Source organism: Mirounga leonina, unplaced genomic scaffold (assembly GCF_011800145.1).
Source record: "Mirounga leonina isolate KUSES-001 unplaced genomic scaffold, KU_Mleo_1.0 Mir_114, whole genome shotgun sequence".
Lineage (NCBI taxonomy): Eukaryota > Metazoa > Chordata > Mammalia > Carnivora > Phocidae > Mirounga > Mirounga leonina.
In genome coordinates this window covers 34,523,194-34,549,464 of record NW_023270265.1, presented here as the reverse complement: position 1 = coordinate 34,549,464, position 26,271 = coordinate 34,523,194, and the positions used below count along the sequence as shown (strand labels likewise).

The window sequence follows — 26,271 nt, the reverse complement described above, 5'->3', positions numbered from 1 at the left end:
TAATTTTAGAATCCTCAGAGCTGTGATTTCTTGGTGTTTTTGCCATGTTTAAACTAGCCAGATACTTCCTTTAATACACCAGAAATACAAGGCAGAGAAGAGATTCTTTAAAATGAAAGGTTTGCCAAACTGCTTTGCCACAAAGCAGTTTACTAGACCACTGAACTTTGCTCCAGTTTTAATATTGGCTTCACTCAATATTAAAGCCACTATCAACTATAAATGCATCAAATGCTAGATACTGAGGTTACAAAACTGAACAGAATCTCTGCCTTTGAGGCAGTCACAGTCATTCAGCAGAAAGAGACATATGAACAGATAATTATAATACTACCTGATTAAGTTTTACAATAAGAAATATGAAGAGAACCTTGTACAAACAAAGTAGTAAAAGCCACTAAGTCAGCCTGGAGGACTATGCTAAGCCTATTGAAGAGGATTTGACATTTAAATTCATCTGCAATGAGGTAGTTAGGTTAGTCAATCTGTAATGTCCCTTCTGTTAAAAAAAGGACAAAAAATTGAAGGTCATGGAAATCTTATTTGTTAAAAATGGCTGATGCAGATTATTCCAGTTTGTTTATTAATCTAATTTCTGTATCAAAAAGAGAATATTTTACTCATACAATCCTCATCTTCTCTCCCAAACTTGTCCTCTTCCTGCATTCCTTTTCTTGGTAAATGGTTAATACCATCTAAAACTTAACCTTCCACAGTCAACTAACCACCAATTTCTACTGATTCTATTCCCTAGAGTCTCTTTATTCTGTCTACTTCTATCTCCAACAGCTACCATCATCCCTTATGTTGGAAGCTTCCAATAGCTTCCAAAAGAGTGTTCTTGTCCCTTCTCCCAATCAACCAATTCTCTACATTATGGCCAAAACGATTTTCCAAAGCACAAATCTGATCACATGACAAACCATCTTAAAAATCATTCAACTGCTTCCTATTGTTCTCAGAAGAAGCCCAAACTCTTCAGCATAGTTGTCAATATCTGGCCTGGCTTGCATCTTGCTACAATCTTTTATAGTACTCATATTGAACCTCTTGCAGTTTCCTCAATACACAGTACTCACTCACCATCCTCTGTAGAGCCTTCCAAGACTCCCTCAAAAGAAAATCAGATGACTTTCCAAAGTGATCTTTCAGCACCTTCTGCTTCTCCATTACCATACTTCCACACTATTACCTGTCTCTCTCCCCCAGGAAGCTGTAAGCTCCTTAAGGACAAAAACTATCTCACACATTCATGTATTTCTTATCTAAAGCAGTATGCTTGCCTGGCACTGACCTATACTTCATGCTTGATAAAGATTTGTTGAATGCATGAATAAATGAACAAATGAATGAATAAACTGCAAAGAAAGAGAAATTCAATGACCTACAATTTGTCATAATACTTATTAGTTACACTACATAGAAACCTTTATTCTGCCTACCTATAGCATGACCATATTTAAGTCATGAGCCTATCACAATTAACCTGTTTTCAGAAACATAAAGGCAGCTATACCATAAACTCAAAATTCAAATGAGCTTAAAAATTTATTGATGTCCTCCAGTTTAGACAGTATAAACCTACTACTTAAGTCATTTTTTGGAATACATATGTATCAGAATCATGATATCCTATACATTTAAAATACAATTATAACTACACATGATTATATTATTTTCACAGGTAAAACACTGAGTTTGCTTTTTAACATAAATGAAAGCTGCACTCATCACTGACTCACCGATTCTTTTCCAGCTCATTGTGTGTAGACCTAAAAGGAAAACAAAAAAGACCATTTAGCCACTTGTTGCTAAGGCTATGGAAAGGGGGATTAGTTACCGCTATACCACACCTAGTGAATTTCTTTAACAATGCAATATATAGTCAGACTTCTATAACCTCACTCATCAAGAAGAAATAGTCTACATTCATTAGAACTATTCATTCGGATATGGTGTCTTCAGTTAACTAACTCTTCTGACACTGGTGTTCACTGTTATTTTAATAAAATTAATACCAGCACATGTTCTCTTGCCTACTTCTAGTTTCCTACATTTTGTTTATTTGTAGATTTTTAATTTTTTTTTTTAAGATTTTTTTATTTATATGAGAGAGAGAGAATGAGAGTGAGAGAGCACGAGAGGGGGGAGGGTCAGAGGGAGAAGCAGACTCCCTGCCGAGCACGGAGCCCGATGCGGGACTCGATCCCGGGACTCCAGGACCATGACCTGAGCCGAAGGCAGTCGCTTAACCAACTGAGCCACCCAGGTGCCCTATTTGTAGATTTTTAATTCAAACACTATCCCATTTTTGTTTAAAAAGAAAAATGTACTTCTATGTCCTCTTCTACCTCCACTTAGTAACTCCTAAACATAGGGAGAAAAAAGTTTTGGCTAGCACAGAAGCTGACAGGCTTGCCTTACTGTTAAGTGATACAAATTCAAGCTTTCCTAACCTTTGTGTAAAATATAACAAAGTTATACAAAGAAGAAAATAATATAAATAAAAGAAGATACATTAATAAAATCAAGAAACACACCTTTAAAAGACTGGGGGGATATATCTCAAAATGCTAACAATGGTTATTTTCTTTTTGTGACTTTTTTTCATTTTGCTTATCAGTATTTGTTATAATACTTATCAACTACTGAACAAATATAGTGTCTGTTAAACAGTGTGCTACACAGTTAACATATTATTTCATTTTATCCCCCAAACGACCCTTGTTTTTATAAGTAAGAATACTGAACCTCAGAGAGGTGGAGATAGGCTCTTGTCCCCAGAGTAGAAGTAGCAACCATGATTTAAGCCCAGGTCTTTCTTACTCCAAAACCCAAATTCTTTTTTTTTTTTTTTTTTAAGTTTTTATTTATCTATGTGAGAGACAGAGAAAGCACAAGCAGGGAAAGGGGCAGAGGAAGAAAGAGAGTAGTAAGCAGATTCACCACAGAGCAGGGAGCCTGATGTGGGGCTTAATCCCAGGGCCCTGGGATCATGACCTAAGCCAAAGTCAGACACTTAACAACTGAGCCACCCAAGCACCCCCAAAACCCAAATTCTTAACTACCTGGTAGTTAAGGGCACAGACGATAAGGCCAGAGTGCTGGGTTCAAATAGTGTGTGGCCTAGTTAAAAGTGCCTTCATTTCTCTGTGCTCAGTTTCCTCAACTATAAAATAGGAAAAGTAACAGTACGTGCCTGATGTGATTGTTATGAGGAATAAATAAATTTATACTGAACAGCAAAATATAACAAACTCTAAAGTTAGCTATTATTAGAATTATGTTATATGAGTTCTCTTAAATGAACATGTATTACTTTTATAAAAATTTAGCATTAATAACATGAATTTTATAAAAGAGAATTTAAGTTCCTGTCACCAGATCTAAAACTTTAATCATTTGATATATCCTGGTTAATATCAAATGTCTTCAGAATATCACATTACTGATTACTTTAATCTGATTTATTATTCCAGTGGATATTTAACAATCACTTTTCTAAACTTTAACAATAGGAGTGTTTTTGTCAGTCTCATAATTTGTAGAAATTTTACCCAATTTTTTTTTAAAGATTTTATTTATTTATTTGACAGAGAGAGTGAGAAAGCACAAGCAGGGGGAGAAGGAGAGGGAGAGGCAGACTCCCCACCGAGCAGGGAGCCCGATGCGGGACTTGATCCTAGGACCCTGGGATCATGACCCAAGCCGAAGGCAGACGCCCAACCATCTGAGCCACCCAGGTGCCCCTACCCACTGTTTTTTAGTTCAAAAGCCAAAAGTCTTCTTTGAGTTACTATATCTTGTCCACTTTTTGCTTTCTTAACAGTTTTATAAGGTCCAAGTGACACAGGATGAAAAAGTCTAATGTTCATTTTCAAGAGATTATCTTTTTTTTTTTTAAAGATTTTATTTATTTATTCATGAGAGACAGAGAGAGACAGAGAGGCAGAGGGAGAAGCAGGCTCCCAAGGAGCAGAGAGCCTGATGCGGGACTCGATCCCAGGACCCTGGGATCATGACCTGAGCCGAAGGCAGACGCTTAACCATCTGAGCCACCCAGGCGCCCAAGAGATTATCTTAATAAAAGCATTTCTCCCTTAAGAGGTAGAAAAAAAAAAATCTTAAGATGCTTCAAGAGTTCAGCCAAATTAACAGCAAGGATATGTATAATTCAGGTGAAAGAAATCATAAAAACATAGAACTTTTAGTTTAACAGAGACTCAAGAGCTCAAAACCCAATAAATAAATTACAACCAAATAAATTAAAACCAAAGTTTTAAGTTCTTTTTTGTTTGTCAAAGTAAATCAGCAAATCAGAAGAGGAAAAGGACATATCTTAAAGAGATTTAAAACAAAAAATACTGTTCAAAATTTGAATGGGCATTCAATAATGAAATTCCCTACCACCTTGTAGTAAGTTTTGGTTTAACTGTCTTTATCTTAAGAAAACTTAGAACAAGTAAAACAAAAACAATGGAATATAAAGTAAGTAATAAATGGAAACAATCTATTTAGAGAGAGGTAGACTATTTACCATAAACTTATCCTAAACAGTTTGGAAATCCCACATATGGCCATAACTGCAAAATATATATACCCAAAGATAACCAACTATTGAATTCCAATATTGTATTAAGCCTATTGTCACCCACTGCTGTGAACAAAATTAAAACGGCAGTTCTTCCCACCTCTCTCAGACTTTTATCTTCTTTATAAAAAAATATAAAATGATAGCCAAGATTATGAACTTTTCTCCACCAAACCAAGAAATGCATGTCATATCTAGTTATACCACTAGTAACATTTAACAACATTTCCAAATACCACAAAACAAAAATGATCATGTATGTACTAATCTTTACCACATTGCCATGATCTTCCAATTTTTTTTTTAAGATTTTATTTATTTATTTGACAGAGACATAGCGAGAGAGGGAACACAAGCAGGGCAAGTGGGAGAGGGAGAAGCAGGCTTCCCGCTAAGCAGCAAGCCCAACGTGGGGCTCCATCCCAGGACCCTGGGATCATGACCTGAGCCAAAGGCAGACGCTTAACGACTGAGCCACCCAGGCGCCCTGATCTTCCAATTTTTAAAAAATTCATCAGTAGTACTTCTATTTTGATAGCTTTTTTGCCTGTAATCTTAAGTTAACATATACTTTGTTTCTTTAAGACTGTCTTAGGCTACAAGGAATCAAAGACAGTCTCCAGTTGGTAAATTTAAGACATGTATAGAAATAATTATACTTCAAGGCAAAATAAATATATGAAGAAAGGTACAAAGCATTGTGGGAGTTTAAAGTAGGCAGAATTTACTTCCAAATGTGGTTTTCAGGGTAAATTTTAGAAAAAGGTATCATCTGGTATGGATCTTAAATGATGACTATTTGCTACTAGTAGAGGCTGGACATGGGGGAGGACATACCAAGTGGAAGGGAGCATAAGTAAAAAAGCATAGCTGGCCCAGAACTATATGGTCAACTAATTTTCCAACAAAGCAGGAAAGAATATCCAATGGAAAAAAGACAGACCTTAGCACAAATGGTGTTGGGAAAACTGGACAGCAACATGCGAAAGAATGAAACTGGATCATTTTCTTACCCCATGCACAAAAATAAATTCAAAATGGATGAAAGACCTAAATATGAGACAAGAAAACATCAAAATCCTACAAGAGAACACAGGCAGTAACCTCTTTGACATCAGCCGTAACAACTTATGTCTCCCAAAGCAAGGGAAACAAAAGCAAAAATAAACTACTGGGACTTCATCAGGATAAAAGCTTCTGCACAGCAAAGGAAACAATCAACAAAACTAAAAGTTAACCTTTGGAATGAGAAAAGATACTTGCAAATGACATATCTGATAAAGGGTTAGTATCCAAAATATATAAAGAACTTCTAAAACTCAATACCCAAAAAACAATCTAGTTAAAAAAATGGGCAGAAGACATGAACATTTTTCCAAAGAAGACATACTGATGGCCAGCAGACACATGAAAAGATGCTCAACATCACTCATCATCAAGGAAATACAAATCAAAACTACAATGAGATATCACCTCACACCAGTCAGAATGGCTAAAATTAACAAGTCAGGAAATGACAGATGTTGGCGGGGATGCGGAGAAAGGGGAACCCTCCTACACTGTTGGTGGGAATGCAAGCTGGTGCAGCCACTCTGGAAAACTGTATGGAGGTTCCTCAAAAAGTTGAAAATAGAGCTACCCTATGATCCAGCAATTGCACTATTGGGTATTTACCCCAAAGATACAAAAGTAGGGATCTGAAGGGGTACGTGCACCCCAATGTTTATAGCAGCAATGTCCACAATAGCCAAACTGTGGAAAGAGCCAAGATGTCCATCGACAGATGAATGGATAAAGAAGATGTGGTATATATATACAATGGAATATTATGCAGCCATCAAAAGGAATGAGATCTTGCCATTTGCAACGACGTGGATGGAACTGGAGGGTATTATGTTGAGTGAAATTAGTCAAAAAGAGAAAGACATGTATCATATGACCTCACTGATATGAGGAATTCTTAATCTCAGGAAACAAACTGAGGGTTGCTGGAGTGGGGGGTGGGGTGGGAGGGATGGGGTGACTGGGTGATAGACACTGGGGAGGATATGTGCTCTGGTAAGCGCTGTGAATTGTGCAAGACTGTTGAATCTCAGATCTGTACCTCTGAAACAAATAATGCAATATATGTTAAGAAAAAAAAAAAGAAGAAGAAGAAGGTAGCGGGAGGGGAAGAATGAAGCGGGGGAAATCGGAGGGGTAGACGAACCATGAGAGACGATGGACTCTGAAAAACAAACAGGGTTCTAGAGGGGAGGGGCGTGGGAGGATGGGTTAGCCTGGTGGTGGGTATTGAGGAGGGCACATTCTGCATGGAGCACTGGGTGTTATGCACAAACAATGAATCATGGAACACTTCATCTAAAATTAATGATGTAATGTATGGGGATTAACATAAGAATAAAAAAAATTAAAAAAAAAATGGGCAGAAGACATAAACATTTTTCCAAAGAAGACATATTGATGGCCAGCAGACACATGAAAAGATGCTCAACATCACTCATCATCAAGGAAATACAAATCAAAACTACAATGAGATATCACCTCACACCAGTCAGAATGGCTAAAATTAACAGCACATGAAACAAAAGATCTTGGCAAGAGAAAGGGGAACCCTCTTACATTGTTGGTGGGAATGCAAGCTGGTGCAGCCACTCTGGGAAACAGTATGGAGGTTCCTCAAAAAGTTAAAAACAGAACTATCCTATGATCCAGCAACTGCACTACTGGGTATTTACCGAAAGGATACAAAAATACTGATTCCAAGGGGCACATGCACCCCGATGTTTACAGCAGCATTATCAACAATAGCTAAATTATAGAAAGAGCCCAAATGTCCATCGACTGATGAATGGATAAAGAAGTTGTGGTATATGTATACAATGGAATGTTACTCAGCAATAAAAAAAAGATTGAAATCTTTCCATTTGCAATGATGTGAATGGACCTAGAGAGTATTATGCTAAAAGAAATAAGTCCGTCAAAGAAAAGCAGATACCACATAATTTCACTCTTAGATGTGGAATTTAAGAAACAAAACAGATGAACATGGGGGAGGGAAGAGAGAGAGGCAAACCATAAAACAGACTCTTAACTATACAGAACAAACTGAGGGTTGCTGGAGGGTAGGTGGGCAGGGTGACGAGTTAAATGGGTGATGGGTATTAAGGAGGGTACTTGTGATGAGCACTTGGGGTGTTAGATGTAAGTAATGAATCATTAAATCCTACACCTGAAACTTACACTGTATGTTAACTAACTGAAATTTAGATAAAAACTTGGAAGAAAAAGAAATAAAATAAAATGAGCAGAGGTGTGAAGTCCAAAGCAAAACCAGAGAACAACAATATATAGGTCATAAAGATCTGTGGTGTTAGAGGGAAAAAGTCCTGAGTCTATTAACTCTATCACTCACATTAGCTGTGTAACTTTATTATTATTATTTTTTAAGATTTTTTTACTTATTGACAGAGAGAGACACAGCGAGAGAGGGGAAACTAGCAGGGGGAGTGGGAGAGGGAGAAGCAAGCTTCCCAAGGAGCAGGGAGCCCGATTAGGGCTCGATCCCAGGACCCTGGGATCATGACCTGCGCTGAAGGCAGATGCCTAACGACTGAGCCACCCAGGCGCCCCTAGCTGTGTAACTTTAAACAAATTATTTAACTTCTCTGATTAACAGTGTCTTTATTTGTAAAACTGGAATAATAACGTGGCTTGGCTGGATTACTGTAAGAATTAGAGAAAAATATGTAAAAGCATCTAACACATAAAACATTCAGTAAATGTTAGCCATTCCAACTACTCTTTTTATTTTTTTTATTCTTTTTTTAAAGATATTTCTTTATTTATTTGACAGAGAGAGATAGCAAGAGAGGGAACACAAGCAGGGCAAGTGGGAGAGGGAGAAGCAGACTCCCGGCTGAGCAGGGAGCCCAACGTGGGGCTCGATCCCAGGACCCTGGGATCATGACCTGAGCCGAAGGCAGACGCTTAACGACTGAGCCACCCAGGCGCCCCTACTTGTATTATTTTTAACAAAACTAAAAATATACTATCTAAAACAATCAAGTATACTACATGGATCAATAAATTGATAAATTCTCAATAACACTTGAAATTAGCCTGGAAATAAACCACCATAATGATGAAAAAAGAAACTGAAAGAAAAGATAAGTGTTTTGGTCATTTAGTCAGCTGTGAAAACAGTACAAGGTTTAGGGTATGACAGAGAGAAAGACGACTGATGATATAGACACAAAGAAAAAAATGATCCAAATAGTGCGGACAATAAATGAGTATCACATACTAGCACACTCGGAAACAAGCTCTTTGCTTCTCTGAGCCTGTGTGTCCAGCCAAACCCTTCCAGTAATGTACCATTGCTACATTCAATTATGGGAAGTTGGTTCTCTGTAAAGTTGAGAAGTTCTAATAATCCACTGGGTTAGCCCACTTTTCTTCTCCAAATAAAATGCCCCTCTGAAAGCAAACACTAATGAATTGTACGCCTTTCAGACACCCTTACTCTGAATGCTTAACAACTTCCAAGGACAGAGAAAAGACATTTCTATCATTTTATCATTGAATCACAGGTAATCTTTCTCCCCAAATAATATCCCTTTAAGAGAGACACACTGAGGGCGCCTGGGTGGCTCAGTTGGTTGAGCGGCTGCCTTCAGCTCAGGTCATGATCCTGGAGTCCCGGGATCGAGTCCCGCATCGGGCTCCCTGCTCGGCAGGGAGTCTGCTTCTCCCTCTGGCCCTCCCCCCTCTCATGTGCTCTCTCTCATTCTCTCTCTCAAATAAATAAATAAAATCTTTAAAAAAAAAAGAGAGAGACACGCTGATGAATTCACTATTTGAATGGGAATCATCATCTCAACCAGATCTGTGACTTTTCGCGGACTACAACACAGCTCTAATACATAAACTTTTAATTCTTTAGGGTGTAGTTTGGTGGCAGTCAATGAAATGAAGCCTAGAATTGAAACTGAACAAAATAGTACAGTTTAGTTCAAGAGTAGTACCACCATGGAAGAAAAATAAAAGCCCCCTTCCCAGAATTAATATTCTCTTCCAGCAAAAGAAAAGACCTCTCTCTCTTTGTTGAATTAATGAGCAAAACCCAAATCTGTTAACATTTTTGTTTCACTTGCTTTGTAAAATAAATGCTGCCCTCCACACAATGAAAATAACATTCTCTGAAGCTAAATAAGTATCTTCCAATTGTATCCTAAAGTTTATATTTCCTCTACATATACTCAAAGGGCAAGAAAAACAGAAAATTTCAGCTACATTAGAGCAGGGATCTCTGAAGTATATTCCTGAAGGGGGCTGACAAGAATATAGACTTTTTTGCTGCTAGTGGTATAATACATTGTTCAATAAAGTTTGAAAAACACTGTAATAGAAGATCATGCTGACAATAAAGTAATTCTTTTTTAAATTAATTTTTATTGAAGTATAATTAACATACAGTGTTATATTAGTTTCAGATATACAACATAATGATTCAACAATTCTATACATTACTCAGTGCTTACCCAATAAGTGTAGTCACCAAACAATATATTTTTTTAAAGATTTTATTTATTTATTTGAGAGAGAGAGAATGAGAGACAGAGAGCATGAGAGGGAGGAGGGTCAGAGGGAGAAGCAGACTCCCTGCCGAGCAGGGAGCCCAATGCGGGACTCGATCCTGGGACTCCAGGATCATGACCTGAGCCGAAGGCAGTCGCCCAACCAACTGAGCCACCCAGGTGCCCGTCACCAAACAATATTATTACAATTTTACTGACTATATTCCCTATGTCATACTTTTCATCTTCATGGCTTATTTTTTTCTAAAGATTTTATTTGAGAGAGAGAAAGAGAGCGCATATGCACATGTGGGGGGTGGGGGCAGAGGGAGAGAGAGAAGCAGACTCCCTGCTGAGCAGGGAGCCCAATAGGAGGCTTGATCCCAGGACCCCGAGATCATAACCTGAGCTGAAGACAGGCACTTAACCAACTGAGCCACCCAGGCTCAGCTTCATACCTTATTGAAGTAATTACTTCAAAACAGTAATTTTGTGTATTTGCTTCTATCAAAAGTACACATTTTTATAAAAACCATTAAAAATAGTAAACCTTGAATATTACAGGCTTTTAGGAAAACTGCCTTATAAGAAACATATTGCTTCTTCCTTAACAATGACAAAAACATAACCACCACAATAACTAAAGCCACAGAAAAAGCAAGTGTCTAAAAAGGATGCATAACAATAACTACAATCAATAAAATTTCCCTTAAAACTTATATATCGAAGCTGAATATATACAATCCTTAGGACTCCATCTCCACTCATAGGCATATATCAAACTAATGTATGTTATCAAAGGACATACAAAACAATGCTATTTCTTTTCATACTAGCCAAAAACTGGAAACAAATGTCCATCGATAATGGAATGAATGAATAAACTGTGAAATACTCATACAATGTAATACTACAGAGCACTGAAAATAAACTATTATTCAATAACATGGATGAATCTTCATAATTTTAACATAATGCTGAATGAAAAAAGGCAGATACAAAAAAATACACACAGCATAACTCCATTCATATAAAGTTCAAAACTGGCAAAATTAATTTACAGTATCAAAAGTTGGAATAGTGGTTACCTCAGGGAGGGGGTGACAGTGACTGGAAAGAGTCAAAGGGAAGGGTTTCTAAGAGTCTGTAATATTTTATTTCTTCACCTTTGTGAAAATTCATCCAGCTGTACACTTAGAATCTGTATTTTTCTGTATGTACATTTTCTTTTTAAAAGATTTTATTTTTTTGACAGAGACACAGCAAGAGAGGGAACACAAGCATAGGGAGTGGGAGAGGGAGAAGCAGGCTTCCCGTGGAGCAGCGAGCCCGATGTGGGGCTCCATCCCAGGACCCTGGGGATCATGACCTGAGCCAGGCCGAAGGCAGACGCTTAACAACTGAGCCACCCAGGTGCCCCTGTATGTACATTTTCAATAAACAGGGGAAAAAATTTTAATTACATATGAACTGAATTCAGTAAAAAAACAATTCTTATTTCAAATATACCAAACAACCTAATTTAAGCCTCTGATAAATCTTTTGGCTCACTACATAAACATGCAAGTTATACACTTTGTAAAGCATAATTTTCAATAAGTTTATAACTACTAAAATTACACAAAGTTCTCTAAGCACAATGGAATTAAATTAGAAATCAAAAATAATTAAGATATCTAGAAAAACAGCAATATTTGGAAGGTAAGCCACAAATCAAAAAACAAAATGCAGAGAAATTAGAAAATATTCTGAATAATAAAAACACAACATATCAAAATTTGTTGGATGTAGCTAAAGCAATGCTCATAACAGTAATGTTTAGCTTTAAATTCTATTAGAAAAAAAAGAAAGGTTCAAAATCAATGGTCTTTCACCTTAAGAAGCTACGAAAAGAAGAGCAAGTTAGACCCAAAGAAATAGAGGAAGGAAGTAAGAAGTCACAGGTTAAAGAACGAATCACAAAGAAATCAGAAAATATCTTCAGAAGGATGATAAAGAAAATGCAACATATCAAAATTTGTTCAATGCAGCTAAAGCAGTGCTTCAAGAGAAATGTTTAGCTTTAAATCCTTATGATGGGGCGCCTGGGTGGCTCAGTCGGTTAAGCAGCTGCCTTCGGCTCAGGTCGTGATCCTGGAGTCCCGGGATCGAGTCCCGCATCGGGCTCCCTGCTCAGCGGGGAGTCTGCTTCTCCATCTCCCGCTCCCCCCTCTTGTGCTCTTTCTCTCTCTCACTATCTCTCTCAAATGAATAAAATCTTTAAAAAAAAAAAAAAAGACTTATTTATTGGGTGCCTGGGTGGCTCAGTCATTAAGCGTCTGCCTTCAGCTCAGGTCATGATCCTGGAGTCCCGGGATCGAGTCCCGCATCAGGCTCCCTGCTCGGCAGGGAGTCTGCTTCTCCCTCTGACCCTCCTCCCTCTCATGCTCTCTCTATCTCATTCTCTCTCTCTCAAATAAAAAAAAAAAAAATCTTTAAAAAAAATCCATTAAATCCTTATGTTGGTGGTGGAGTCTAAAATCAATGCTCTGAGATTTCACTTTTAGAAGGTAGAAAAAGAATCAAACTAAACTGAAAGAAGATAAGCAATGGTTCTCAACTGTGGGCTATTTTGCTCATCAGCAGATATTTGGCAATGTCTGGAGACATTTTCTGCTATTACAACTAGGAAATCTACTGGCATTTTGTGAGGAGAGGTAAAGGATGCTGCTAAACATCCTGTGATGCTCAAAACAGAATTATGGTCAAGATTGTCAATAGTGCCGAGGCTGAGAAACTCTGAAGTAGAGGAAAGAAATAATAAAGCCAAGAACAGGAATGAACAAAATAAGAAATAGGAAACAATAGAGACTATCAATAAAACCAAAAGTTAACTTTAAAAAAGTCAGTAAAATTGATAAATTTCTAAGAGTGATGAAGAAAAAAAAGACAGAAATTACTAATACAAAAAAATCGTATCAGGATGAAAGAGTGCACATCCCTATAGATCCTACAAATATTACAAGGATGATAAGAGAATATTATGAACAACTTTATGTCAAATTCAAACAACTTAGATGAAATGGACAAATTTCTTGAAAGAATACAAATTATTAAAACTGACTCAAGAAGAATTAGAAACCCTGAATACTCCTGCAACTATTAAAGATATTGAATTCATAATCAGAAACCTTCCCACAAGAAAACTCCAGGCCCAGAAGTTTTCATTGGCAAGTGTTATTAAGCATTTAAGGAATAAATAATACCAATCCTACATAAAATCTTTCAAAAAATAAAGAAAGAGGGAACATTTCCCAACTCATTTTGAGGCCAGTATTATCTTGGTAGTGAAACCAAAGAAATTACATTGGGAAAAAACAAAACAAAATAAAAGAACAGATCACTATCCTTCATGACACAAGAATCCTTAACGAACTACTAGCAAATTGAAGCCAACAGCAAATACAAAGAATCAGTCTTATAATTAAAATTTTGGTCTTTGTCCCAACTTCGTGGAACCTTGGAATTTCCAAAGATATAGGAGTGTCTACATTATTCACGGTGGGCCCTGGACCACCACCTGAGTTTATGCTAAAGAGATGACTTGAACTGAGGGCTGGTCACAACAGAAAGACAAACTGTGTGGTTAGAGGGTTGGGGCTTTGGGCCACTGGTATCACCTGACTTCCTAACCTCCAGGGAGAGAACGGTCACTAGAGACTGAGTTCAATCATGTGGCCAGTGATTCACTCAATTATGACTACAATGATTTTGAAATAAAAACTCTGGAATCTGAGGCTCAGGTGAGCTTCCTAGTTGGTCAACACATCAATGTGTCAGGAAGGTAAAGCATCTTGATTCCACAGGGAAAGGACACAGAAGGTCCATGTTCCCAACTCTCCCAGACCTTGCCCTATATTTCTCTTCATTTGGCTGGTCCCGATTTATATTATTTACAATAAAATTTGTAGTCATAAGTATAGTGCTTTCCTGAGTTCTGTGCGTAGTTCTAGTGAATTACCAAACCTGAGGGGATTAAGGACCCCCAGATTTGTAGCCAGTTAGTACAGCTCGCATCTGTAGTGAGGGCAGTCACGCTGAGAACTGCACCCTTAAACCTGTGGACACTGCACTAACGATGGGTGGTTGGTGTATTACAAAATACACATGACCAAACCGAGTTCATTCCAGGAATGCAAGATTGACTTAAGATTAAACAAAAATACCAATCAATGTAGCGGACATTAACAGAATAATTTGAAAAATAAAATATAATCTCCATAAATGCAGAAAAATCATTTAACAAAATTCAACATCTATTCATGATAAAAAAAAAAAAAACAGGGGCGCCTGGGTGGCTCAGTCGTTGAGCGTGTCTGCCTTCGGCTCAGGTCATGATCCCGGGGTCCTGGGATCGAGCCCCACATCAGGCTCCCTGCTCGGCGGGAAGCCCGCTTCTCCGTCTCCCACTCCCCCTGCTTGTGTTCCCTCTCTCGCTGCGTCTCTCTCTGTCAAATAAATAAATAAAATCTTAAAAAAAAAAAAAACCTCAGTAAATTAGGAAAGAATTTCCCGAACCTGTGAAAAGGCATCTACAAAAAGTACAGTTATCATACTCAATGGTGAAAGAATGCAAGTTTTCTCAAGATTAGGAACAAAAAAGAATGTTCACTCTCACCACTTCTATTCAGCATCGTATTAGGGGTCCTCACCAATAAAATAAAGCAGAAAAAAGAAACATCATACAGAATGGAAAGGAAGAAGTAAAAATATCTGTACTGCAGACAATATCATTTATTATCTATTTAGAAAATACTAAGCAATATACAAATTATTAGAACTAATATACCAAATTCAATTGCCATTCACAATAGCATCAAAGAATAATAAATACCTAAGGATAAATTTAACAAAATATGTACATTACTCACATTCTGAAAAACTACAAAATATTGCTGAAGTATGAAAACATCTAAATAATTGAGTAAATGGAGAGACATACCATGTTCATAAATCAGAAAATTCAGTATTGTTCTGATGTGTGAGGCCTCTCTAAATTAATCTAGAGATTCAATGCAATCCCCATCAAAAGTCTAATAGGTTTTTTTTATTCTTATGTTAATCCCCATACATTACATCATTAGTTTTAGATGAAGTGTTCCATGATTCATTGTTTGTGCACAACACCCAGTGCTCCATGCAGAATGTGCCCTCCTCAATACCCACCACCAGACTAACCCATCCTCCCACCCCCTCCCCTCTAGAACCCTGTTTGTTTTTCAGAGTCCATCATCTCTCATGGTTCGTCTACCCCTCCGATTTCCCCCGCTTCATTCTTCCCCTCCCGCTACCTTCTTCTTCTTCTTTTTTTTTTTTCTTAACATATATTGCATTATTTGTTTCAGAGGTACAGATCTGAGATTCAATAGTCTTGCACAATTCACAGCGCTTACCAGAGCACATACCCTCCCCAGTGTCTATCACCCAGTCACCCCATCCCTCCCACCCCACCCCCCACTCCAGCAACCCTCAGTTTGTTTCCTGCGATTAAGAATTCCTCATATCAGTGAGATCATATGATACATGTCTTTCTCTTTTTGACTAATTTCACTCAACATAATACCCTCCAGTTCCATCCACGTCGTTGCAAATGGCAAGATCTCATTCCTTTTGATGGCTGCATAATATTCCATTGTGTGTGTGTGTGTGTGTGTGTGTGTATATATATATATATATATATACCACATCTTCTTTATCCATTCATCTGTCGATGGACATCTTGGCTCTTTCCACAGTTTGGCTATTGTGGACATTGCTGCTATAAACATCGGGGTGCACGTACCCCTTCGGATCCCTACTTTTGTATCTTTGGGGTAAATACCCAGTAGTGCAATTGCTGGATCATAGGGTAGCTCTATTTTCAACTTTTTGAGGAACCTCCATACTGTTTTCCAGAGTGGCTGCACCAGCTTGCATTCCCACCAACAGTGTAGGAGGGTTCCCCTTTCTCCGCATCCCCGCCAACATCTGTCGTTTCCTGACTTGTTAATTTTAGCCATTCTGACTGGTGCGAGGTGGTATCTCATTGAGGTTTTGATTTGGATTTCCCTGATGCTGAGCGATATTGAGCACAAAAGTCTAATAGGTTTTATTGTAGGAATTGACAGGCAGATTCTATAATGTATATTAAATTGCAAAAGACCTAGAATAGTCAAAGGAACTTCCGAAAAAGAAGAACGACCCTGGAAGACTTACACACCTGATTTCATGACTTATTAAAACAAAACAAAAAAAACAACTACAGTAGGGTGCCCGGGTGGCTCAGTCAGTTAGGTGTCTACCTTTGGCTCTGGTCATGGTCTCCGGGTCCTGGGACTGAGCTGGCATCTGGCTTCCTACTCAGCAGGGAGTCTGCTTCTTCCTCTCCCTCTGCCCCTCCCCCCAACTCGTATGCTCTCTCTCTCGTTCTTTCTCAAATAAATAAAATCTTAAAAACCTACAGTAATGGGGGCGCCTGGGTGGCTCAGTCGTTGAGCGTCTGCCTTCGGCTCAGGTCATGATCACAGGGTCCTGGGATCGAGCCCCACATCGAGCTCCCTGCTTGGCGGGAAGCCTGCTTCTCCCTCTCCCACTCCCCCTGCTTGTGTTCCCTCTCTCGCTGTGTCTCTGTCAAATAAATAAAATCTTTTAAAAAAAACAAAAACAAAACCTATAGTAATGAAGACATTGTGGTTTTGGAATAAAAATAAATATTCTGATCAATGGACCAATCATAGATTCACACATATGTGGTCAACTGATTTTTTACAAAGATCCTAAGGTAGTTCAATGGAGAAAGTAGAATCTTTCAAAAAAAAAAAAAAAAGTATATTTGCCAAAAAATGAACTTTAGTCTTTGCCTCACACCTTCTACAAAAATTAACTCTATATGAAACTTAGATCTAAATATGAAACCTAAAACTATAAGACTACTAGGAGAAAAGAGAAAATTTTTCATGATTTTGGATTATGCAAAGATTTTTTTAGGACATTAGAAGCATGAATAATAAAACACAAACAAACTGAACTTCATCAAAATATGTAACTTTGATTCTTCAAAAGACACTGTTAGGAAAATAAGGGCAAACCACTAAGTAGAAGAAAACATCTGCAAAACAAATATGTAATAAAGAATTTGTATCCAGAATTTACAAAGAACTCTTTTTTAAAGTCTTTGTATATTTTGGATAACAGTCTCTTTTTTTAGATTTTATTATTTATTTGGGGGAGGGAAGAGCAGAGGGAGAGGGAATCTCAAGCAGACTCCCAGCATACTCTCTGCTGATTGAGCCCCTTGAGATGACCTGAGCTGAAACCAAGACCTTGGCATGACCTGAACTGAAACCAAGAATCCGATGCTTAGCCGAGTAAGCCATCCAGATGCTCCTAGACTTTACAAAGAACTCTTTACAGCTCAACAAGAAAACAAACAACTCAAAAGAAAAAAGTCAAAAAATGTAATTAGATACTCCACCCAAGAAGATACATCAATAGCAAACAAGTCCATAAAAAGATGCTCAAGATCATTAGTTATAAGGAAAATGCAATCTAAACCACAAGTTATCATGCCATACTCACTAGAATGGCTAAAATTTAAAAGACTGACAATACCAAGTGCTATCCAGGTTGTGGAGCTATGGAAGTCTCTTACACTGCTAGTCAGAATGTAAAATGGTACAGACACTTTGGGAAATGGTTTGACAATTTCTTTATAAAGTTAAATATATATTTGTTATATTGCTTAGCAATTCCACTCCTAGGTATTTATCTAAAAATATGAAAACACAAAAGACCTGTCCATGAAAGTAAAGGCATCTTTACTTGTAATAGCTAAAAACTATATGCAACCTAATGTCTAACAACTGGTGAATGGATAAACAAATTGTGATAGATCCATACAATGGATTATTACTCAGTAATATAAAAAACTGAACTACTGAAACATAGAAAAACATGAATCTCAAAAAACACTATGCTAAGTGAAAGGAGTTTGATGCAAAAAGAGTATATACATGATTCCATTTATATGAAACTCTAGAAATGGCAAAACTGCAGTGACAGAAAACAGATGAGAAGCTGCGAGGGCCAAGAGGCAGAGATAGGAAACTGACTGTAAAGAGGCATGAAGCAATGTTTTGAGGTGATAAACATGTTCTATATCATAATTTTGCTGGAGGTTGCGTGACTGTATACATATGTCAAGTCATTGACTCATACGCTAAAAATTGGGGAATTTTATTGTATGGAAATTATATCCAGGGGAGCCTGGGTGGCTCAGGTGGTTAAGCATCTGCCTTTGGCTCAGGTCATGATCCCAGGGTCCTGGGATCGAGCCCCACATCGGGCTCCCTGCTCAGCGGCAAGCCTGCTTCTCCCTCTCCCTCTCCCCCTGCTTGTGTTCCCTCTCTCACCGTGTCTCTCTCTGTCAAATAAATAAAATCTTTAAAAAAAAAAATTATATCCAAATAAAGCTTATTTTTTAAAAAGTAATAAGCCTCATCCAGAAATCGAGGCAATAATCTAATGTACCACAAAATACTCAAAAATGAGAATAAAATATTAGTTCCTTATTGTGGGAGACTAATAATACAAAGTACTAGAAAATACATTATTTAAAAGCCTCATTCCTTTGGGAAATATCTATATTTATGTGTATTTTTAAAAATTTTTCATTTCCGGCATATGATTAATCTGCTGTTAGTCAAGCATATACACAGTCAAGTCTTCATCTTCCATAACAGGAAATCAACAGATAATAAATAGCATAAGCTTCTTATTTTTAAAAAATTTTTTAAAGATTTTATTTATTTGGATAAAGAGAGAGAACAGAGGGAAGTGCAGAAGGAGAATCTCAAGCAGACTCCATGCTGAGCATAGAGCCTGACACAGGGCTTGATCTCATGACCCTGAGATCATGACCCGAGTGGAAATTAAGAGTCAGATGCTTAACCAACTGAGCCACCCAGTGCTCCCCAGAATAAGCTTCTTATTTAGAAATATGAAAGCACAGGTGCCTGGCTGGCTCAGTCGTTAAAGCATGCAACTCTTGATCTCAGGGTCGTGAGGTCAAGCCCCATGTTGGGTGTAGAGATTACTTAAATAAGTAAAAACTAAAAAAAAAAAGGAAATAAAGCGAACAGCCAACGAACTGTTAAATTACTGGAAGTGGTAGCCACTAGGAAGTAGAAACTGGAAGGGGAGAGATGAGGCAGAGGAATGTTATTCTTTATAAGCCACTTAGTACTAGCAGACTCTTACAACTATATACATCTGTTACTTCTTTTTTAAGTGTTATGAATTTAAAATAAAAGATAATTACTTCACTTTCTATCCTTAGTAGTGCCAGAAATTAAGAAGCATCTAATACATACTAAAGTTACACCTTATTCATGAAATCATCACTTTTTAGGTGAGAGAGCAATATTAAAAACTACAGAGAATTTTGAAAATTAAAATTATTGCTCTTAAGCATACTTCTAAAAGTTAAAACAGGACATTTACTGTGTGATAACACATAATATATGATAACAGAGCAATATTCTAAAAACCTTTAAAAATGCAGAAAATATCGGTGATTTCCTAAATCTTTTGACTTCCAAATTGTAATCTGGTATTTTAGGATAGAGTCAGGCATGAAATAAACATTCAATAGATACTTTGGAGGGAAAAGAAATGAACAGTACCATAATTAACAGCATTAATTATAATAAATATAAAGCCCATTTTTTTGAAGTTGATCCCAAGTTTTATTGTTAATATATTCCATTCTTCCCTATAGTACTAGAAGCAGAAGATATTGTACATCTATTTCAAAGAATCTTACTGTGTAAGGCAAGTACATCATACAGAAAAGTGATTCTCAAAGGAAGTAAGGGATGAGAGGCTGGGAGGATAGCTGAATCTCGTTTTGGCAGCTCCAGGAGAAAGGAGGAGGTAATTTTTCCAACCGGCTACACTCCCCATTCCTAACCCCTTACTGGTTTATTTCAAGTTTTGAAGGCCTAATTGTTTAATATTCATTCATTCCACCTTTAGCTCTTTTTAGCACCTGTCACATGTTCAGACTCTTCTTATCTTACTGCAGTAAACAGCAACAGACAATTTTTTTAACAGTTTTACTGGGGTATAATTTACATACTAAAGGGGCGCCTGGGTGGCTCAGTCTTTAAGCGTCTGCCTTCAGCTCAGGTCATGATCCCAGGGTCCTGGGATCCGAGCCCCGCATCGAGCTCCCTGCTCAACGGGAAGCCTGCTTCTCCCTCTCCCACTCCCCCTGCTTGTGTTCCTGCTCTCATTGTATGTCTCTGTCAAATAAATAAATAAAATGTTTAAAAAAAAAAACTAAAAAATTCACCCATTTTAAGGGTACGGTTCAATGAGCTTCAGTAAATTTACACAGTTGCATAACCTTTACCACAATCCAATTTTGGGACACTTCTATCACCCCAAAAATTCCTTCATGCCCATTTGTAGTTAATCTCCATTCCCATCCCTCGCCTACCATTGACCTGCTTTCTAATTTCTATAGTTCTGCCTTTTTTAAAATAAATTTCACATAATGGAATTATACAATATGTACTGTTATGTATCTGACCCTATTTAATGTGTTTGTTGTTCATCCACTTTGTTATATGTATGAGTGGTTTGTTTATTTTTATTGCTGGAGAGCATTCCACTACATGAACATACTACATTTTGCTTGTCCATTCATTCAGCAGCTTACAGATATTTTGTTTCCAGCTTTTGGCAGTCATGAATAATGCTATGATCATCCACATTCAAGTGTTCCTGTGAACATGTGGAGTAGGGGGCCTTCATCCCACAGGACAGGACCTCACGCTTGCTACACTCTACCATTAACACCCAAGCTATTTACCAAAATGAAACACATACTGGTACTTAATAAGTGAATATTAAATTCCTACTGATACTTGAATGTTTGTTTAAAGAATAAAAGAAACACGTTACTTGGCTATTCTAATAATAGGGGCTTCAACTTCAATTTTAAAAACACAAACATAACTTTGTGTCCAGTAAGTATACCTGCCACAAATAAACTGACAATGAGATTAATGATATTAAACACCCCTAGATCAACTTCATACAAAGCAATCAATTGTGCCTAAGTCTCTCTAAAAGTCTTCTCAAGGGGCGCCTGGGTGGCTCAGTCATTAAGCGTCTGCCTTTGGTTCAGGTCATGATCCCAGAGTCCTGGGATCTGGCAGCATCAGGCTCCCTGCTCTGTGGGAAGCCTGCTTCTCCCTCTCCCACTCCCCCTGCTTGTGTTCCCTCTCTCGCTGTGTCTCTCTCTGTCAAATAAATAAAATCTTAAATAAATAAATAAAAGTCTTCTAAAAAATGTCAATTTCATTAAAAAATACCTTCAGATGTATATGATCGTGCTCAAAGTATTCAGCCATTCATTCAGTATTTAATGAGTACCTACACTAGGAATATAAATACTCTAAAATTACAAAGTCCCTGTCCTCTTATAGTTCACATCCCACCATCCACTTTTTGCCAATGAATGAATAAAGAAATAAAGAAATAAGGCATGACTTACTAAGAAAATTACAACTATATAACATACACTATGGCATTTTAACCTTACATTGTTAGATTACCACCATGTAATTCTATTTAATTATTTATACATAAATTTTATACATTGTATATATACAATAATAAATTTTAATAATATATAATATGTAATATTTATATTTACATACTTATGTATATTTTATAAGTATATATTATATATTTATATGTTATACATTATATGTATATAATACATATATAATATATAAGTTTTATACATTATATATATACAATATACATTTTATATATTGTTTTTTTCTTTAAATGGATTAAATATATTTGTGATAAATTCCATAAAAATATTAAAATTTGAGCTTTTAGGAACCTCCCTAATAAGCAATGGTTCTATAGAAAAATGAGATTCAAATATTTCTTTTTGGCTTATAGTACTATTTCCAGGAAAGTAACAAGCCTTCCAGAGGATAACTGACTGAATAACATGTTAAAATGATAATATTAAGAACACCAAATGGTTTTAGAGCCAGGCTAGAAGTCTAAATTTTAAATTGTAACTTCTGTGCATTGACTGTTACCAACAAAGACTATAGAAACCAATCCTAGCAGATTCACTATTAACAACAATATGTCATCCAGAGTTTTTATGAAATCTGAAGATCACTTTTTTTCCTTTTATTCATATTGAAGATATATATACTCCCACACAAAATTATGGTAATCGAAATTAAAAACCTCAAAATTTACATTTCCTCTAATACCAAGACAAACTTACATTTTACCCTCTAGTCTCTTATTACATAAAAAGAAAGGTTCTTTACAGGTCCTAAAAGAGAATCCTAATTGTCCTTGTCTAATTAATCAAAATAAGAATAAAGGAAAATCAGTTGCTTTATCAAAATACATTGAGACTAAAATTACATTCTTTGGGCGTCTGGGTGGCTCAGTCATTAAGCGTCTGCCTTCCACTCAGGTCATGATCCCAGGGTCCTAGGATCGAGTCCTGCATCAGGCTCCCTGCTCCGTGGGGAGCTTGCTTCTGCCTCTGTCTCTCATGGATAAATAAATAAATAAATAAATACAATCTTTAAAAATAAATAAATAATTATTTTTTTATTTATAATTTTATTTATAATTTAAAAATGCCCATTTCAAATGGCTCCGAAGCTCTCATCACGTGGCCTCCACAAATGGTGTTTATATAGTGTTTTCAAAAGACTATCAAAAATACTTCCTATAATAAAGAAACATAATGAAATAAATACCACACAGAAACGTTTTTATCCAATGTCATAAAACTAAATAGAAAACCCACAACACTTTTCCCCTGAAATGTATGTAGTAACACTAATAACAAAATTATCTACCAAACCAAATATATTCTCTTATAAGAAATTACTTAGATAAAACATAAGGAATTTCACTTATACTAAGTTATGGAATCCCTGTATCTCCTTGAATGTATGTCAAAGTTAATGAATAAGTATATACTGTGAATCTATAACATTTCTACAATAACCTATTGTAATCTCTTCTGTGAATTTAAATAATTTAATCTGTATACTGTCATCTGACAAATACAGCCATGTTTATAACATCTTACTGACTTGTTTAATTTACCATTTCATTACACACATATTTTTCCAAATACACCATAAGCTCCTCTATGGTAGAGAAGCATGTTCTACGTACATAGTATAAGTTCAGAAAATTTGGTTACTAATTACCTTTAAGAAAGCAGTATCAATAACTAGTGAAAAAGGAAGCAAATTGAGGAAGCAAATTGCAAAAGTTGAAAAAGCACTGGTGGGAAAGCATTAAAGCAGCAGATGCAGACCACACGTTTCAGACATTTGGCAGAGCAGAAAAGGAGAGTACTAACACATAAATTTCAGGTTACAGTCACTAAGTCTTACTTTTTAAGTAAATTATTACTAAGGGCAGGGGCGCCTGAGTGGCTCAGTCGTTAAGCATCTGCCTTCAGCTCAGGTCATGGTCCCAGGGCCCTGGGATCCAGCACAGCATCGGGCTCCATGCTCGGCGGGAAGCCTGCTTCTCCCTCTCCCACTCCCCCTGCTTGTGTTCCCTCTTTCGCTGTGTCTCTCTCTGTCAAATAAATAAATAAAATCTTCAAAAAAAAAAAAATATTATTACTAAGGGCTGTTTGCTGATCCCAGAGAAACAAATCCCAGGGACTTGTCTTATCTCCTAGTTCTACCTGTGCAAGTTACCTTGCATGCCAGTCCAGTTTCCTCATCAAAAAAAATAAGGAAAATATCTTCATTTTACCCCACAGAACTGTTCTGAAATTCAAATGAGGTAATAATATACATTAAAGGGCTTTATAGACAAGTAGTATGTTAAACGCAAGGGGTTACTATTATTATTGAAGATGGATCCTACCCTTTGACCCAACAATTCTAATTCTTCATGTTTTCCTAAGAATCTAGGTGGACAAATGTACAAAGGTATCTGCAAAAAGATGTTCAGAGTAGCCCTGTTTTGAATGAAAAAAATCTAAAAATAACTTAAATGTCATCAATGGGTGACTGGCTTAACAAATTATGGTATACACATGAAACAGAATATCATGCTATAATTTAACATGATTTAACAAATGTGTATGAACATGAAAAAAATGTTCAAGATAAGATAAAGCAAGAGGTTCAACTTTTGAGATGCCTTCCTTCATCTATCAAAATTAATCAGGTCCTCCCCATTATACTCCTCATAGGATCATCCATTTTTCCTATATTAAACTCTTCTTAGTTTGAAATAATATGCTTATATGTTTACTTGACAACATGTGTTTCCTTCATCAAATGGTAATGAAGATGGTGTACACACATACACTCTCTCTCACACATACACACACACTCCTACATACATGCGCAGAGGGGGGAGAAAGCTGCCAGTATTTTAAAATGTAGGAAGCCAAAATGAAAAATAAAAACAATCTAACAAAAAAATACGCATGCTTATATTACATCAGCACTATTGACCAAAAATGGGATCTGGAAATACATTTTGTCAAACAATACCATCAAAGCTCTTTGATTACATTAGTATCTTCAAAACTGTCTTCACTTAAGAAGTGACAAAGAATCATACTATGTCCAAAAGAACGCAATGCTGTTTCCTTTGCAAGGAGAAATCTAGAAGAAAAAGCTTTCTTCAGGTCAACAGTCTCATCTGGTTAGAATGATGCACATTCTGCTGAAAATCCAGCTTGATATTAAATCAACCACCACCTATACTTAGGTATCTCTTACCATCTCCAGGCCACATGAGTTTTAATCATAAAATGAGTGATAATATCTTACCTTCATAAAGCAGAGAACTATACCGAATGAAATCTTGAATTCCCTTTTTATAATTTGTGATCTTCCACACCATGTATTCAATATTCTGGAAAAAGGCCGCTAATCAAATAGGAACAGAAGCAGCTATCCTCCTGACTTACAAGGCATGATCATCAAGTCTCCTTGAAACAACACCTCCATAAGGGAATATGTCCTTGAGAAACTCCAACAGCAAACTTATGCTTCAATGAAGCATTTAATGGAAAGTCTGAGTTTGTTTAGAGTGAGGTACATAAATAATTCTTTTTTTTTTTAAGATTTTATTTATTTATTTGACGGAGAAAGACACAGTGAGAGAAGGAACACAAGTAAGGGGAGTGAGAGACGGAGAAGCAGGCTTCCCGCTGAGCAGGGAGCCCGATGCAGGACTCGATCCCAGGACCCGGGGATCATGACCTGAGCTGAAGGCAGACGCTTAAGGACTGAGCCACCCAGGTGCCCCATAATTCTTGATAATTTTTCATTTAAACTCAGTTTTAGGGGAAGACAGAATATCACAGAAAATATCACAAAGGAGGTGTTAATCACTCAACATTTGGAAACTACTGAAGAACAATACTAACATCACAAAGAGTTTAACTGCTACTAATCTCTACTTTTGTCCTGGTACTCTAGGAGTTACCTATTCGATAGAGACTCAGGAACAATTTCTTGATATAGAAAATCTGAAAAGTATAGAATAGTAAAAAGAAATTTCACAATAAAAATAAGGTTTCATTCAACTATTCAGTGAACAAAGAGGTACATATTTAAGAATAAAAATAGAAGATATAACAAATTTCAAATTACTTCTACTGGTAAAAGGATAGTTTCTTAAAAAAAGAATTCACCACTACTTCCCCCAAAAAACTAATAATCCATGAAGAAGACAACCAAAAAGTCTTTAAAGCTAAAAATGTAACAATACAATCATTCCCTTCAAGACTAAAACATTTCATAATTCTGTAGTTTAAGAAAAGTTAAAATAAAGCCTTATAAGCAAAAGGAAAGCTGTTCTGTTTTTTAATGTCCTCAATCCTAGCAAGTGGAATTGAAATGTGGCTGGTATTGTGAGATTCTTTACTATCCAAAGGATATCAAATAGAATAAATTTTTCATCAACTTAAAATTCAAACATAAATTGGTACTTACTATTACTTTCTACATCACCTTAAAAAGGCAATTACTA

The 26,271-nt window shown here is 36.6% G+C and overlaps 1 protein-coding gene across 2 annotated transcripts in view; it reads right to left on the bottom strand.

Annotated features, from left to right (window-relative positions):
- The window catches only part of MXI1 (MAX interactor 1, dimerization protein), an 85,824-nt gene that overhangs the window by 36,777 nt on the left and 22,776 nt on the right, over positions 1–26,271 (bottom strand). For both annotated transcript variants that reach the window (XM_035028776.1, XM_035028785.1), the window contains exon 3: positions 1,743–1,772. In XM_035028776.1, coding sequence (XP_034884667.1) covers positions 1,743–1,772 — 30 coding nt within the window. The remainder of the gene's footprint in view (positions 1–1,742; positions 1,773–26,271) is intronic.